Source organism: Candoia aspera, chromosome 1 (genome assembly GCF_035149785.1).
Source record: "Candoia aspera isolate rCanAsp1 chromosome 1, rCanAsp1.hap2, whole genome shotgun sequence".
Taxonomy (NCBI): Eukaryota; Metazoa; Chordata; class Lepidosauria; order Squamata; family Boidae; genus Candoia; species Candoia aspera.
In genome coordinates, this window is record NC_086153.1 from 14,650,287 (window position 1) to 14,667,676 (window position 17,390).

The 17,390-nt window shown below is 38.5% G+C and overlaps 2 protein-coding genes across 3 annotated transcripts in view; one reads left to right on the top strand and one right to left on the bottom strand.

Annotated features, from left to right (window-relative positions):
• The window catches only part of LRWD1 (leucine rich repeats and WD repeat domain containing 1), a 61,082-nt gene extending 54,680 nt beyond the window's left edge, over window positions 1-6,402 (bottom strand). The window contains exon 1 of one of the 2 annotated variants that reach the window (XM_063297983.1): window positions 6,319-6,402. The gene's annotated coding sequence lies outside the window, so the exon portion shown is untranslated. Of the gene's footprint in view, window positions 1-6,242 lie in introns of both variants that reach the window. The other variant, XM_063297991.1, reaches the window with a different exon arrangement.
• Window positions 6,403-6,441: 39 nt separating this feature from the next.
• Window positions 6,442-16,598, top strand: ALKBH4 (alkB homolog 4, lysine demethylase). Its single transcript, XM_063298003.1, has 3 exons — window positions 6,442-6,558; window positions 13,876-14,073; window positions 15,878-16,598. The coding sequence occupies exons 1-3, from the start codon at window positions 6,442-6,444 to the stop codon at window positions 16,529-16,531; spliced, it is 969 nt and encodes a 322-aa protein (XP_063154073.1). The 3' UTR covers window positions 16,532-16,598.
• The last annotated feature ends 792 nt before the right edge of the window (window positions 16,599-17,390 follow it).

A 17,390-nucleotide genomic window follows, 5' to 3' on the forward strand; every position in this document is an offset into this window, starting at 1 on the left:
GACTGAGCTTTACATTGGACTGTTACCTCTATTAATAAAATATCTCATCTATCTTACCTGATGGCGAGTGATTGTGTCTGATTTAATATCTGAGACCCAGTTCATAACAAACCGTTGGGCCTCAAACTATAGTTTTTCCTGTCTTCTTTATTTTTTTACATCTTTTATTAAGTTCTTGTAAATCTATATTGTTTCAATACAGTGACAATTGTACAGTATTGATTGAAGATTATTAACAATCTAATTTTTAGTTCTTAGACTGTTGAGGATAAAAAAAGGTATTATATCAATTTTTATTTACAATTTAGGATGTCATTGTTAATGAGTACAAGATTATTTGACCTTTTCATCCAGAATTGAATATAGGTGGCTCTAGGTGGGACACTTAAGAGATTTGACTGAATTAAAAAAACTTACTATACAAAATTCAGACAATATATTGCTTATCTATAAATTGCTGATGAAGTATGATTCAGAAAGTGAACAGGTTGAAGACCATATGGTTAAATGAATGCAGAATCTAAACAGAACAATAAATATGCAACAATGGGAATAACAAAGGGAAAGATGTATAAAATTTACCATCAATATTACACCTAGAGAAAAGTAGCATAAAATGTTCTATTGATGGTATATTATCCAGTGTTGACTGCCAAAATTCTCTAAAAATGGTTGGAAATGCAATAATCAAGCTGGATCATTTTTCCATATTTGGTAGAAATGCTATAAAGTCCAACAATTTTGGAAAATAATTTATAATAGAATGAAACAAATTTTAAAGATTGATTTTTCTTTTCAACATGCTATTTTTAAAATTAAAATCCATTTTTGGATTAAAGTATAGTAACTTGTTTGTGAGATGGGCAGCTATATAAATATGACTAATAAGATAAGATAAAATAAATAAATGTACAGCACAGAGGGGGAACTGAATGTTCTGTGGAGTCCTTGGTGCTCTCTGAGCCTTGTTGTTTTCTTGCAGATGTTTTATTGCCAGACTAGGCAACATCTTCAGTGCAAAGAGGGAGTGGGCCTTGCTCTCAGTTTATATACCGTGGCTTGCCCTGCTTGTGTTGGTGGGGGTGTTGTTCTCTCCTTGGGAGTTCTTTGATTGGGCTGTTGTTTGCTGCCTGGTTGATTGCCTGAGTTAATAGTTCCTTGATTAGGGTGTATTGTGCTGTTTGATGGTTCATCTGGTGTTAATCCTAGTGTTGATTTTTGCATATCTGGGTGTTGATTGCTGACAAGGATGTGTTCTGGTCTTTTGGCTTTTCTACTGTCTCTTTTGAATGGTATGTAAATGTTGTTTACCTCTATGTGTCTGTTGATGGCTGTTTTGTCTAAGTGCCAGGCTTCTAGGAATTCTCTGGCGTTTTTGGATTTGGCTTGGTTTAGGATGCTCACAATTTCCCAGTTGAAACTATGGTTGAAACTGTCCATGTGTTGTGAGATTAAGGAGTTTTCATCATGTCTTCTGACTGCTAGTTAGTGTTCGTGGATGCGCTCTGCTCGTCTTCTGCCTGTCTGTCCTACACAGTGGCTGTTACAGTCCTGTATGTTGTAGATAACTCCTGTTTTTTTTTCTTCTTGGGCTATTGGGTCTTTTGGGTTGCTTAATATGTTTTGAAGATTTTAGTTTGTTTATATGCTACGGTGATGCCATGTGGTTGTAACAGTCTGTTGGTGGTTTCTGAGATGTTTCTGATGTATGGCAGTGTTATCCTTTTCATAGTTTCCATTGGTGGGTTGGGTGGTGAGGCACTTTTTGATAAAGTTGAGCAGGTATCCATTTTGTTGGAAGATGCTGTACAGATGATCTTTTTCTTTTTTCTGGTGTTCTGGGTTGCTGCAGTGTGTAAGTGCTCATCTAAATAATGTTCTTACACAGCTCCTCTTGTGGGAGGTTGGATTGTTACTTTGGTGATGGAGCACTTGGTTGGAGTGGGTAGCTTTCCTGTAGACTTGTGTTTCTAACTTACCATCATTTCCTCTACTTATCGGGCTGGAATCAGAGAAACGAAACTCCAGCATGACTCAGCAGAGCGGGAAGAAGTTGCAACACTGATTGGCAAGATCCGGAGGAGGAACTGAATGTGCCAATCTGTGCACACCAGAGACGGGCTGAAAAATGTGCGAAGGAGAAGGCAGCCCAATTGGCTACATGAGACTCCAAGCGCACCAAAGATCAGGATAAAAGGCAGCTGCACCAAGAGCGTGCTGCCGGAGACAACTGATCCTCTAAGCCTACAGCTTTAGGAGAAGAGTCTTTGCCGGTATCGGAGTCAGCGTCTGTGGCCGAAGAGAAACCAGCATTCAAGCTCCACTCCGAAGACGAATTGAATCCTGCATCTGCCACCAGCGAGGAATCAGCATCAGCTGTGCCCAGCAGCCTTTGCCTTGCTTGAAGCTGTGAAACTCCGCAGTCCCCTCAGCAGCATGGGCAAGCCTCGATGTTCCAGCGCCATTTGCCTTCAGTCCTGCGAACCCACGTTTCACATGCTCCGTTGTGTTCAGGAATTTCACACCTATCATGTTAAGGATGTTGAGGGTCCTGATAAGGAGATCTACATCCAGTTAGAGGGTCAGGTCACAGGGGAATATGAGGAATGGAAAAATACTGAATCTGTTGAAGTAACAAACAATATGTGCTTCTGTCCTGTTTGTCAAACTGAGGATGAAGTCTAATTCTAATTTGGGAAAAGAACAGGGAAGTGAGAGTAGTGGGATGCTGGGGTAAGAGCTTTGACACCCTGTACACAGGATACATCTGTAACTGCTTGTTGCTGAAATGCCTAAATGCAAGGCCTTGTGATCGAGTGACCTTTGGATAAGGAACTGGACACAAAGAAAAAGCTTGATGGCACAATTTTAGTAATAACTTGCAAAAATTATTAATAGGAAATGCTTATTGTATGTAATGGTTCTAATCAGATGATTGGGCGGGGGTGGAAAAGTCTGTATGTGAAACTGTTCAGGGCTCTTCTTCTTTTGGGAGAGTCCTCCTTTATGTTGATCAGCAATAAACGAGCCTAGTTATTTCTCCCACTCTGTGTGGTCTTTGGCTTTCGCACCGAGTGCACAAACCGAGGGGTCTTTTAGGACCAACAATCTTGTTGCCAGCTTAGTCCGGGGCTTCCAGCCGAGTCCCAAGTTTCAAGCCTTGCTCCCAGCCTTCAGCCCAGAGAATCCAGCCGAGTCCAGGGCATCCAGCCTAGTTCCAAGTTCCAAGTCTTGCTCCAAGTCTCCAGTCCAGAGAGTCCAGCCTAGTTTGGAAATTCCAGCCGAGTCCAGCCTTGCTCCAGTTTCAGGCCTTGTCTTCAAGTCTTCAGTTCAGAGTACCCAGCCTAGTCTAGAACCCCCAGCCAAGTCTAACCTTGCTCTGAATTTGAGTCCAAGTCTTCAGTTCATTTCTGTTGTTCGTAGTCCTGATCCCAGATCCAGTGAGTTAGAGATTCAGCGTCAGCATCGTTCCAGTACTGTTCCAGTTCGAGAACTGTTGCCTCCAGCCTTCGTGTTCCAGTCAGATCCAGTCAGCCCAGTTGGGCTTGTTTAACCCAGTCTTGCATATCAAGGACTTACTTATTGTAATAGTTATCAATAAAGAATATTCTTTGAGAACCTGTCTGATGCTTAGTCTGAACAGGACAATTCTATTGTTGTTGTTCAGTCGTTACGTTGTGTCCGACTCTTCGTGACCCCATGGACCATAGCACGCCAGGCCTTCCTGTCCTCCACTGTCTCCCAGAGTTTATTTAAATTCATGTTCATTGCATCGGTGATGCTATCTAACCATTTCGTATATTCTATTAAGGAATCTTAAATCACAATAATGATATACAAGGATTCTGGAACCCAGGTCAAGATCTGAAGCTATATCAGTCACTGAAATTCAAATTAAACTCAGACCAGAAATATAACCCAAACAGAAAAATGGTTGTCTCAAACAGAACTCAGGATTGTTAAATCATTTCCTATCTATATAAACAGATATCAAGTCTCAGCTCTGGCCTAATTCCTTTCAAGTCCAGAAGGCATACCTTTTCTTAACATTCACAAAGATCTTCCTAAAACTTCTAAGATGCTTTCTTTAGTTTTCTGTCAATATTTTCCAATATTTCATTATCTTTATCAGAAAGAGAAATGCTTTTCTTTAGTTGGCAGCTCTTCAGAGCTCTGGCTGGGGAAACAAGTTTCTGATAAAGCACTATTACACCTCTTTTCCACAACATGCTATGTATCTATCTGATCTTCACTTTCATTTAAGGAATCAGAAGTATCAAAGATAGATAACAAAAAAAAATGAGTGGGATAGCTAATATTATAGAAGAAATAAGAAAAATTCAAAATGATCTTGATAGGCTACAGAAGTGGGCTCTAACCAGAGTGAAATTTAATGGAGATGAATGCAAAGTTCTTCACTCAGGAAAAATAAATCAAATCCACACATACATGATCCCTGGTTTCATACCAGAATATGTGAAACTGATTTGAGAATGTAAATTTTTTTGTGTGTGTCAGAAGCACCTACCAAGGCAAGAATGTTAATTGTAAACTATATATGAATCAACATGATACAGCTCCAAAGGGAAATGCAATTTAGACTGCATCAACAGAAGCAGTTGCCAAAGCAACTATAGTCTCCCTTCTTCAGAATCTATCTCAAGTATGGTGTCCAGCTGCAGATACCATATTTAAGAAGATTCAGAGAAACTGAACCAAATAAAAAGAAAGGCATGATCAAAGGGATGGAAATTTAGTCTTATAGTCTGAGGGAAATCTGCATGTTTATTCCTGACAGAAAACAATTGAAAGGGGATCTGACAGAAATTATCAAGAATCAGAATGAAGGTTGGTCAAAAGTTGGTCAGAACCTAATTGCTTCATAGTTCAAAACATGGAATAAGAATCTTTAAATGACAGCAAGGCAGATTTAGCTTACATGTTAGGAAAAACTTAACATAAGACCAGTTTGACAGTAAAAATAATTATCAAAAAAAGTGGTGGACTTCCATTTACTGGATGTGTTCAGTCAGAAGCTGAAGAGCCATCTCTCAGGGATATTTTAATTTGGATTCCTAAACTGAGCAAGGATTGATGTTAATGGTCTGCACAGCCCCTCCCAACTCTTTTGATTCTAATTTTGCTTACTCCCATTTACAGTGCCTTGTACAGATTTCCAGAAATGCATGGCTGAAACAAATATATCATTTATTTATACATGCATATTATACAGCACCATCCCTATATTATGGACATTTTAAAAAGCCATTCTCAGCTCTAACAATCTTAGTCTGGATAGCAACATACAAGAAAGACAGGGCAGCAGGGAATGAATGGAATTTGGGTTAAACTGAGTGAGCTTTTCAACCTTGGGGAAGCATTATCATCATCGTATTAGTGTATTTTGATTTCTGAGTCATTTATAGTAGCTGACTGATATCAAATGATGAGCATCTTTGACTGCCCTCCCCACCAAAAAAGAAAAGTGCTTTGTGTGTATTATTACTGAAACTAACTAAATCGGAGCGGTAGGCAGTTCCAACGGTCTTGGAAGAAATAGAACTTGCCTAAGGACCTTGGAGGAGTCGAATTAATTTTTAAGAGCAGTTTTCAACTCCAACGACATGCGCGGGGGTGGGGGAACGGGAGGCAGATGCTGAAAAGGGAAAATCGATCCCGGGTCTTCTCTCTGAGGCAAACCTCAGTCTGAAGTGAGACGGAAGAGGGGGACAGGGAAAGACTGCGTGGGTCTTTTTCAAAAGGAGGGTTATTGTTTCAAAATGAAGATGAGCAGGCTTTGAGGGTCAGGTTGCCGCCTCGTCTTCCCAACCCCCCAAGAAAAAAAGATCTCTCTCTCCCCAGATAGGTATCTACATACACATGTAAAAAATTTACACGTCCCACCTCGCTACGGAGGGAGAGATTTTATAAAGCCGGCCCCGCAGAGAAAGAGGCGCCGTGTGGCGGCGACGAGGAAAACTGGAGGGGAGGGTAAGACAGGAGCAGCGGCATCTTTAAATGCTCGACCGGCGTCGAGACTACAATTCCCATCACGCCCCGGCAGGACCCGACGATTCCTCTTATAGATGAGTCGCGCAAAGCGCTGCTGGGAAGACGAGTTTCCCGCCACAACGCGCTCCTCCAGTCAAGGCACCCGGTAGGGCCTTGAGGAGAAAAGTGCGAAGAGGGAGGCGGCTCGCCTCAGCATTTCCCGCCGGGCGTGAGCTCGCTTAACGCCCCACCGGCCGCCGGCCCTCGTCCCCACGCCCCTGGCCTCCGCGCCAGCCGATCCCTTGCCGTTCTCGGCCTGAGCCTTACCTCAGGCGGGCGCAGGAACCTTCTGGTGCTGCTTCTGCTGCCACCGCCGGGGCTCGGCGAACCGGAAGCGCGGAGGGGGGCCGACGGCGGTGGCGGCGGCAAAAGCTACCGGGGTCGGGTAGGATGGAGGCTGCTGAAGCACGAGGAGGAGGAGGAGGAGCCGGCCTCGGCGAGCCCAGGGGTTGCGGGTGCAAGGGGGTCCGCTCCTGCCTCCTCTGCGAAGCCGCCCCGCCCCCGCAGGTAACCCACGCGGCCTCATAGGAGGAGTGGGCGGTGGGGAAGGGGGTGGGAATTGGGGGGTGGGAGGAGGAAGACTTGAGGAAGGGGGTTGTCAGGGACAGAGAAAGCGCCCAAGCTCAGCCTAGAAGCTTCGGCGAAAGAGCTCCTCTGAGGATGTGCAGAGTGCTCGTCCCTCAAGGAGAGGGAGGAAGAATCCTAGCCACGCTTCCCACAGGGGGAAAAAGTTCCCACTTCAGGCTGAGGACTGGGTAGCTGTTGTATTTTTAACTACCATTTTTATATCTTTTGTAATCCATTTGACTGTTACAGTAGGAAAGCTCAAAAGGACACGTTGCAATTTCATGCAGGCAATGGAGGGGAGATGGAAACCCGCCGAAGAAAACTTCCCAGACTCCAATTAATATCCAGAAAATTCTGCCCCACACAGATTAATCTACTTTCCAGCATCGCCCTGGCCATTGTGATGTTAGTTTCTCCCTTCCCCGCAAATGTTAGTATAGTCCCAGCCATCAACAGATTGCCTATCCCTGATTTATGGTTTGGCAGATTGTGTGAACTCAGCCCAGAAGCTCAAACTTCCTAGGCATCTGCTTGATAGCAAAATACATTTACATTATGAGGTTAGCAAATACAGAAGTTGTCAAATCATTTCCTTGATTTTATCTAGACTATAATTATCTCTGTGCAAATCCAGAAAGCTTTAAAACGTGATCAGATTATTTAATTATGGATTATCTGAAATAACTGCAAACATAATTATAACAAATAGTATTGAAGAAGCTTAATGCTTTGGACAATTCAGTGGAAAAAAATAATATATTCATTATTAAACTTCAAGAAATGTTGCCATGATTTTGTTTCATCCTGAAAAAAAAGATCGGGTATATTCACATGGCATGACCTCAGGATTGATAGGATGAATTTAGCAGGATTCTGATGCAGATACTCCATTTTCTCCTGTTCCTTCTGCTAGGGCAAAAATCTGAAAAAAAATATTTGTTTTGTGTGTTGTCTGGATTAGGAGGCCATTTGTTGTAAACTAGATTTGTTCTTGTCTTAAACACCTTGTTTTGTTCATTTGAGACAGGAATTAGCTGTTTATTAGAGTGTTTGTTTCCTTTTTTATATAAATTTTATTTAAAGTTTTTAAAAGAAAAGCTAACAGACACTAATTGAGAGTAAAGAAAACAAAGAGAGAAAAAGACAAAAGTGCAGGGAAAAAAAAAAATATTTCGTTTCCTTTGCAGCAAATACAAGTATGATTACAAAATTATCTCTTACTCTATGGTTACAAAAAAAAGCTCACTTTTATCTAATTTTTTTTCTAATCATCAAAACCACAAATCATAAGTGCATTTTTTTCTGTTTCATGCAAAAAATCTGTAAAGGTTTCCAGTCAGCCATAATTGAAGATACTGTCTTTTCTCTAATCAAGGAAGTCAATTTAGCCATGTGTGCAAGTTCCATCATATCCACCAACCATTCCTCTATTGTGAGTAGTGTCAAATCTTTCCACTTTTGCACATACAGTAATGCAGTTGTCATATATAAAAACAAAGTTCCATTTATTTATTTTATTTATTCATCAAATTTGTCACTGCCCATCTCCTCTGACCATTACTTTTTTCTAGCTGTCTGTCCATTAATCCCCAAAGAAAAGCCTGATTTCAATGTACTTTAGTCTTTAAAATCTTCTGAATTAGTGTATGTATTTGTACCCAAATTTTTTTAGCTATTTTACCTGTCCACCATACATGATGAAATGTCCCTTCACGTTGTTCACATTTCCAGCATAAATTCAAAATACTTTTATACATTGTAGACAATTTCACTGGTGACAAGTATTAACGGTACATCATTTTATGAAAAAATCTCTTTCAGACTAGAATATAATGTAAATTTCAGTCCTTTCAACCACATATTTTCCCACTGATCCATTTGTATATTATAACCAAAATTTTTAGCCCATTTTATCATATATTCTTTCACTTATTCTTCTTCTGTCTCAAATTTCAACAAAAGTTCATACATTTTAGCAATAACATGGGTCATCATTTGTACATAATTATATTTCAAACTCAGTCTTATATTGTTCAAAACTATAAAATCTTTTATCTACTTTAAACCTTTCTGATAATTGTACATAGGAAAACCATTGACAAGTATATCCTTTTGTTATCCACTCTTCTCTTGATCTTATTTTACAATCCCCTTGAGAAAATTCTAGTATATCACAATGTTAACCATCTATGTTTATTTATTATTTATTGTCAATAAAATACTTCTTGTGCTGAGAGCCACAAAGGAGTTTTCAGGCACAACCTATATTTATATTTATTCCATACTTTCAAAATACCTCGTCTGACATAATGATTTTTAAAATCTAAATTAACCTTAGCTTTATCATACCATAGATACCCATGCCACCCAAATCTTAGATCATGTCCTTCTAAGTCCAATAGCCTTCTATTATTTCTCAGCAACATCCACTCTTTCATCCAAACTAAACAGCAGGCAGCAAAATATAATTTCAAATCTGGTAGACTCAATCCTCCCCTTTCCTTTGCATCTTATAATACCTTATATTTAACTTGGGGTTTTTTCCCCTGCCATACAAATTTAAATATATCGTTCTGCCATTGTTTAGGTACATCAGTTGTCAAAACAGGTATTGTCTGAAATAAAAATAACATTCTAGGTAAAAGATTCATCTTAATCACAGAAATTCTTCCCAACAATGACAACTGTACTTTGTCCCATCTTAACATGTCTTTTTAAACTTCATTCCATAGTCATTTTGAAATAACACAATTCATATTTGACATTTATTTATCATATTTGACATTTATTTAATTTTTATCCTGCCTTTATTATTTTTATAAATAACTCAAGGCGGAGAACATACCTAATACTCCCTCCTCCTCCTATTTTCCCCACAACAGCAACCCTGTGAAGTGAGTTGGGCTGAGAGAGAGTGACTGGCCCAAGGTCACCCAGCCGGCTTTCATGCCTAAGGTGGGACTAGAACTCTCAGACTCCTGGTTTCTAGCCCAGTACCTTAACCACTAGACCAAACTGACAGAGTAATACCCAAGTATTTTACCTTCTTCTCAATCTTAAAACCCATTTTATTCATTCTGTTTGATCTTGTATCTTCGTATTTTTTGTTAACATCTTTGTCTTCTGTTCGTTAATTTTAAAGCCTGCTAATGCACCAAATTCTTTTAATTTACTCATTAATAATTCAGTTCCCTTTAAAGGGGCTTCCAAAACCAACACCAAATCATTTGCAAAAGTTTTTAACTTCTTTTTTAATCCTTATGCCCACAACCCTCTCATCTTGTCTTATGTCTCTATTCAATATTTCAAGAACTAAATTAAACAGAAGAGGGGAGAGTGGGCAACCTTGTCTTGTTCCATTTTGTATCTCACATAGTTTTGTTAAATCTCCATTAACAATTATTTGTGCCATCTGTAAAGTATAAATCGATTTTACCCATTTTATAAAATTCTCTCCAAAATTCATATATTCCAAAACTTTAAACAAAAAAGTCCAATTCAAATTATCAAAAGCCTTCTCTGCATCTAAAAAGATCAATGCGGCTTGTTTTTCACTATGTTGTTCCAAATATTCCATGATATCCAACACAGTTCTAACATTATCCTTTAACTATCTTTTAGGTAATAACCCACACTGATCCTCATGAATAAATAAAACTGGCCAGTCATTGTTGAGATGGGTGGTGGAAAAATGTGATAAATAAATAATTGTTGCAGAATTATTTTTAGCCTTTCAGCTAAAATAGTTGTAAACATAATCATTATTCAATAATGATATTGGTCAGTAGTTTCTTGCTAAAGTCCAATCTTGTCCCTCTTTAGGTATTAACATTATACTGGCCTCTTTCCAAGTCCCTGGCCTCTTTCTTCCCTGTAAAATAGAATTCATCATGTTTTGTAGAGATTCTAAAAGTTCATCCTCAAAACACTTGTAATACAGACCTGATAATCCATCTGGTCCAGGTGCCTCTCTTGGTTTATGCTTTTTTAATAGCTTCTGAAACTTTCTGTGAGGTTTCAGCCAGCTTCTGACTCAGAAAACAAAACCTAGTCTGAGTCAGAAGGGGAAACAGAAACTTACCAGGCAGAACTCAGGAAAACAAAACTCAGAAGTTACTCTCGAGATGCTGATTGGCCAGACTTCGGAGGAGACTTTGAATCCGCCAATCAGTGCACAGGGAAGGCGTGCAGAAAAATGCGCAAAGGAAAAGGCAACCTGACTGGCTGCAGAAGGAAACAGGCATGCAAAGGATGGGCATAAAAGGCAGATGTGCAAAGAGCAAGCTGCTGGAGACAATTGATCCTTTGAGCTCACAGCCCTAGCAGAAGAGTCCCTACCTGCGTCAGAAACCTCACCTATAGCCGGAGTGGAATCAGTGCCAGTGTTTTCTATCTTCGAAGACCTGCCTTCTGTGCAAGGTGCTTCAGAGGATCTTTTCCCTGTCAAGCACAGCCTCGCGTCCAGCTCCGTACCTCACCACCACGTTTCAGCGTGATCCAGGTGTGCACCCAACCTTGCTCCTGGCTCTCAGCCTTGCCCAGAATCTCCAGTCCAGTCCAGTTTTACTCCAAGCTCTCAGCCTTGCCCAGAATCTCCAGTCCAGTCCAGCTGTGCTCCAAGCTCTCAGCCTAGCCCAGAATCTCCAGTCTAGTCCAGCCTTGCTTCAAGCTCTCAGCCTTGCCTGAAATCTCCAGTCCAGTCTAGTAGTGCTTCTAGTCCTCGAACTCGCCTAGGAACTCCAGTCCAATCCAGTCATGTTTCAAGCTCTCAGCCTTGTCCAGGATCTCCAGTCCAGTCTTGCTTCAAGCTCTCAGCCTAGCCTAGAATCTCTAGTCCAGTTCAGCCTTGCTTCCAGTTTCCAGCCTTGCCTAGAATATCCAGTTCAGGCTAGCCTCTAGAGCTAAGCCTTGCCCAGGGGTTCCAGTTCAGTCTCGCCTAGCCTCCATGTGTCAGCCCAGCCCTGTCGATGTGCCAGTTTGCAGACTCTTGCCTCCAGTTCCTGCCTTGCCACGTACTCTAGCTTCATCAAGTCCAACAGCTTCAATCAGTGAGTTACTTGAATTCTGCCCTTCTGGTTTGCCACAGTCTGATCCTGCAGCCTTGCCTGTTCTTCCGTTATTGCCTGGGTGGTCTTGATTGAAACAGTCTTACCTATTAATCTCCAGGACTTATTTACTGTAAATAGTTGTTTTTAATAAAGAGTTTTGATAATAAACCTGTCTGGCCGCCTCATAGTCTGAACAGGACACTGTCCTTGTTGTTATAGGTCCATTCATAATTTGTCTCTGTTCTTCTGTAATCCTCAGGTGGTTTTGTTTTCTGAGATATTCATCTATTTTCTCCAATGGAATATCATGTCCTTTATACAAATTAGAATAATATTGGTAAAAAAAAAATTTGTATAGCCACATTGTCCGTTAATAGTCTCTTCCTCTTATAAGTTCAATATCATTTTTTTTTCTCTTTGCAATTTATAAACCAACCATTTCCCTGATTTATTCACAAATTCAAAATTTCTTTGTTTTACATAATTCAATTTTATTTCCATTTCTCTTATTAACATGGATAGCTGTTACTGTAAAATCTTAATTTGTTGAGAGATTCTTATATTCCCTGGGGAGTTCTTTAATTCTTTTTATCTCATCAAAAATATTTTGTTTTTTCACTTGCCTCTTCCTCTTAAGTTCAGAATTATGTTGTATCAGGTAAACTCTAATAAAGGCTTTACTTGCATCCCAAATAATTCTCAAATCAGTGCCTTTATTTAAATTATTTTCAAAAAATTATTTTAATTTCTTTTTACAGTCCTCAACAATTTCTTCTTTCTGTAACAATCCTTCATTTAGTCTCCATCTAAGAAAGCTAGCTTTTTTTTTATAAACCAAACTCACAGGATTATGATCTGAAAAGTCTTTGGTAAAATCTCTACTTTGGAAAGTTCAGTAGCCAAGTCTCTTGAAGCCTAAATCATATCCTAGGGCTGAGAGTGAGTGACTGGCCCAAGGTCACCCACTGGCTTTGAGCCTAAGGTGGGACTAGAACTCACAGTCTCCCGGTTTCTAGCCTGTGCCTTAACCATTATACCAAATAGACTCTCATAACATAGGTCATTGGTTGTGAAAATTATGTTAATTGCAAAATCCAGACTTCTATTATAGTTAACTAAATTGTATACACAAAATTCCTCATCTTGAAATAATTTGTGGTTGAATAAGTAAAATAAAAATAAAAAATGTTCCTGGGAATTTAATGAAAAATAATTTGTGTGAATAGGAGTAGGATGGATAGTGTACTAAGTACTGTGCAGAAAATTTGAGGGGGAAAAGGTGGAAGGCTGCCAATTCCTGACTTTCCAAAGGTCATGTGTAGACACTACCCTGTCAAGAAGTTTTTGTTTATCCTTTATGATATAAGAAATATTAGCTTGAAGAAAATTTGTATCCTATTTTTGCAAACTATTGTTATATACATGCATGTACATAAGAAAAAGAGTTTGACAGGATAGGTATCATAAGCATAGCTTTCCAAAAACAGGAAGAAATAGATACCAAGATACCATTCTGATTAATATTGTCCTTCATGTCACAAAAGTTAGAAGCTGGTAACTCCAGAATACTTAGATCATAACAGGTAAATTTATAACTAATGAACTTGTGCAACAAGAATTGTGAGAACTTACAATAAGCAACCTTTGTTAAGCTCCAAAGTTGTGAAATATTTAATCATAATAACTTCATAAAGTTTTTTGTGCTGCCCCTGAAAAATATTTGTAGGCTCTGATTCTACTCTTTAAAATGCTTAACCAATAGTTTAAATAACCTGTTAATTTTAAATGTAGTATTATGCTTTCTATTATTTTTAATTTGTCCATAGAGTCTGATTCAATGGCATGTAGTTCTTAATTTTCTCAAAATTACATCTTTACACATGGGGTATAAATAACAAGTCATACACAATTTATTAATAATTGTTATAAAGTAATAAAGAATAAATGTTTCTTTTTTAAAATATAGGAAACCAGGTATCTTAAAAGAAAACATTTAGAAATTGTATTCAACAAAATGATGGCATAAAGCCAAATGACCAATCCCCCCATCTTCAAATATAACATGCAGGACCTCTGCCTAAAAGATAGCATTTATTCAAGCAAATGGTTAGAAGGCTGTATTTGTGCAAAATAGAACACTTGACAAATTGCAGATGCGAAGGTCATATTTAGTTACTACTTCTCTCACTCCCACATTTTTTTTTCTCAGAAAAGCGCAAACTTTGTTTACTGCCCACTGACCAGCTTTGCTGTGGGAGAGAAACAATCAGAATTTGAAGGCTGGGCTTTCCAGTTTCCAGGAGTGTTTTTGCTGGAAGATTTTATAAGCACAGATGAGGAATGTGAGATGGTTGAGCTGATGGATCAAAGCATATGGAAGCCATCACAATCTGGCCGAAGAAAACAGGTCTTGTCTCAAGCTAAAATTCCTCCTTGCTCAGATTTGGGAGGTAGGGATGGGGTCATTCTCCAATGTTTACCTTTGGATATGTATGTTTAATGTGAGTTTTTTCCTTCTATTCTCTCTCCCTATGACTTTTTTCAATATAAAAAATTAAAACAACAGAGAAATGTTAGTGGCATCTTTTTCATTCTGTTTTGATGATGATAAACATTTGATTTAATCAGGGTTTACTCAATCCAGTTTTCTTGGTTTATATGATACAATGAATTATGAATACAACCATAGGCTGTGTTTGCATAACAGATGGTTGAACAGTTTGTGATGCAATCTGTTATACAAACCACTTTCTCATACAGAAGAACATAAGCATATATGTACTTGCCCCTTCTTTCAACAGAAACAGCAGAAAAGGGGGGGGGAAACCAGAATGATGATGACTTGAGGTGAAGGAGTAGCTACGCTAGAAAGGAGGAAAAAGAAAAGGGAACAAAACTGTGAGCTTTAAGTGCATAATTCAAATCTCATCTGTCACAAATTCTCTAGACATGCTTAAGTCTTTTTTCTTGTTTCTTTAATTTGACCTATTAAAATTATCTGTCTTAAAGCCAAATGAGAAAAGAAAAGAAAGAGCAAAGGGGTTGGAAAGGAAATATGAACCACAATCACTACAAAAAAGCAATGTTTCCTTGTGGTTCCATAGACAATTACTCAAAATAAAATATTTAAATAGGAAGTATAATAAAAAGTTTGACAGCCACTGAGCTCTTTCAGTATCTAGCCAATGTTCACATTGCAGGGTTAATACTTAACATATTAGGGCTTCCATAAAGAGAACAGGCTGGTTCTTCTCCACCTATTCCAAAATTCCAATCATTAATAAGTTGGAATAATGCAATTAGGTTCTGAGAACTGTAGTCTGTCCTGAAGATATTGTTAAACTTCAGTGATTCAGTTATAGAAGTATAAACAGAGTTCTCATAATTTTCTGAATTGTTTGCCATATCTAATTTGCTACCTACAATATTAACAGTAACTTTAGTAACTTTAGCTGTACAAGAATAGACATCGTATTTCATACTAACAGCAGCAGATTTCTTAAGGAAGCAAATTGAGGGCAGGAATTTCTTGGGTACCAACCAGCCAAGCAATCAATAGATATTCTTCAGTTGTTAAACAGAAAATATGTTTCAGATTCCAACAGTAGCAATTAAAGCATAATCAATCATCAGGATAATAACCTGCAGTGAATGCTGGAATATGTTGATGCTTGTCTGACTACACTGCCATTTTGACTAAAAGTCATTGATTGTATGACATTGATGGTGTGACGTTTATGTTACGTTTTAGACCATTCAAAGCTTTTTATGTCAGATGCAAACCAGTTATAAATTCTTATATTGCAGTTCAGTGTACCTCCATAAACATTTATGGTGGATTTTGTTTTTGAAGATTGCTTATAGGAGTGATGCCTCTTTTAAGATGATATCCACTATAGTGTATGCAGAAACTAAATGTTTTAAACAGGTTGGTCTTCAAAATTTGTTTTAGGTATATATAATTTTAATTGAAATTATAACCAAAAGTTTGTTGTTCAGGAAGCAGCCTTGTTTGACCATGTATCTTAAGAATCTCTGCTAGAATCTGTAAGTTAATATTCTTACCCTGTTACTGCAGGTGGTGGACTAAGAATAGCAGCTTGTCTAAGTCTGCCTTTGGAAGAGATGAGATCTGAATTGGGGATTTCATTGCTCACAGTCTTCATCTTTAATTTACCCCACCTCAAATATTCTTTGTTGTTTTTCAATAGGACTATGGCCCGAAAGTGAACTTTAAGAAGCAGAAATTGAAAACTGGTGATTTTTCTGGGTTGCCCAGCTTCAGCAAGGAGATCGTGGCACGAATGAGAAGCTATTCAGTGCTTGAAGGTTTTTCTCCTGTTGAGCAGTGCAATTTAGATTATGACCCTGAAAGAGGGTCTGCTATTGACCCGCACTGGGATGACTGGTGGCTTTGGGGTGAACGGCTGGTGAGCTTAAACTTGCTTTCAGATACCATACTTTCCATGTCCTGTGACTCAGAGGACAGTCTCCAGTTATTTCCTCTATTTCTTCAAGAAAACAAGCAGATACACAGTTATAAATCTGATATTTCTCAAGAGTATCAGTATAATGATCCTACTCTCCTAGAAAGACTAGGAAGCACTGAATGTTCATCCACAAAGTTAGTTCCATTCAGAGAAATCGTTGTTGCTATTTATTTACCTCAGAGATCACTAGTAGTTCTCAGTGGGCCTGCTCGCTATCGGTGGAAGCATGCCATATATCGCAACCATATTACAAGCCGCCGCATATGCATCACCTTCAGAGAATTGACTGCTGCGTTCAGTCTTGGAGGAGAACAGGAAGAGCTAGGTAAAAAACTCTTGGAAACTGCTCTAACATTCAAGGGATCACCTGTATAAACCTCGATGGAAAAGAACTGGGACTCTTCTTTGGCTGTTGGATATTAAAGTTCAAGGCTTTCATAAACTTGCTTTTTTTTTTTTTTTGTCCCTCTCCAGAGCAAAGTTATATTCATCGTTCTTCTAAGGGTGGTTCTCAGTGTTACGTTCTAGAATGTCTTACTTCTTCACTAGTATTAAAATAATTTGAATTAATTTTTAAATCTATAATGTATGACTCTCCAGATGTTGGTGAATTTAATTAATTTATATTAACAGTGGAGAGAATTAACATATTTTCCTTGGAAACTGAAGATTTCCTTTGAAAGTCTGTCTGCAGCACATAGTCTGTTGCCTGTGTGACAGTGTTGAGCTATAGCACCCAACAATCCTCATCCTTAGCTAACTAGCTGGGGCTGCTGGGAGTTGTAATTACCATCTGGAGGACCACAGTTTATATGTTAAAATGTGTTAATTAAAAGTGTTAAATTTCTTGTCCATCCCTAACCCTAATAAAACCATTAGTTTTAGGTGGGGCACACAAATTCATCTGCCTTTCTATTTTATTTAACTAAAACTAAAACTTTAAGAGAAATAAATGATAAAACAGAAGGAAGTTATTAACCTTTCAGTGAGGATTCTACAATTATGGCATTTCCACAGAGACCCCATTCTTGGTATCTACCAATATAATATCTATTAATCACAAGACGGAGATCAGCATCTAAGCTGATTTTTAAAGACTATAATTCACATGTGTAAATACCAGGGTATTCATTTTTTTAATCTTTACCTTCCAATCCCTATATCACAGATGTCCTTATATAGCTTTTTAAATTAACTAAATACAAAAAACAAAAAAATACACAAAATTACAAAA

Coding starts and splice junctions, on each gene's coding strand:
- ALKBH4 (XM_063298003.1), top strand. CDS start 6,442: ATGGAGGCTGCTGAAGCACGAGGAGGAGGAGGAGGAGCCGGCCTCGGC. Junction 6,559..13,875: donor AAGCCGCCCCGCCCCCGCAG/GTAACCCACGCG, acceptor TTTTTTTCTCAG/AAAAGCGCAAACTTTGTTTA. Junction 14,074..15,877: donor AATCTGGCCGAAGAAAACAG/GTCTTGTCTCAA, acceptor GTTTTTCAATAG/GACTATGGCCCGAAAGTGAA.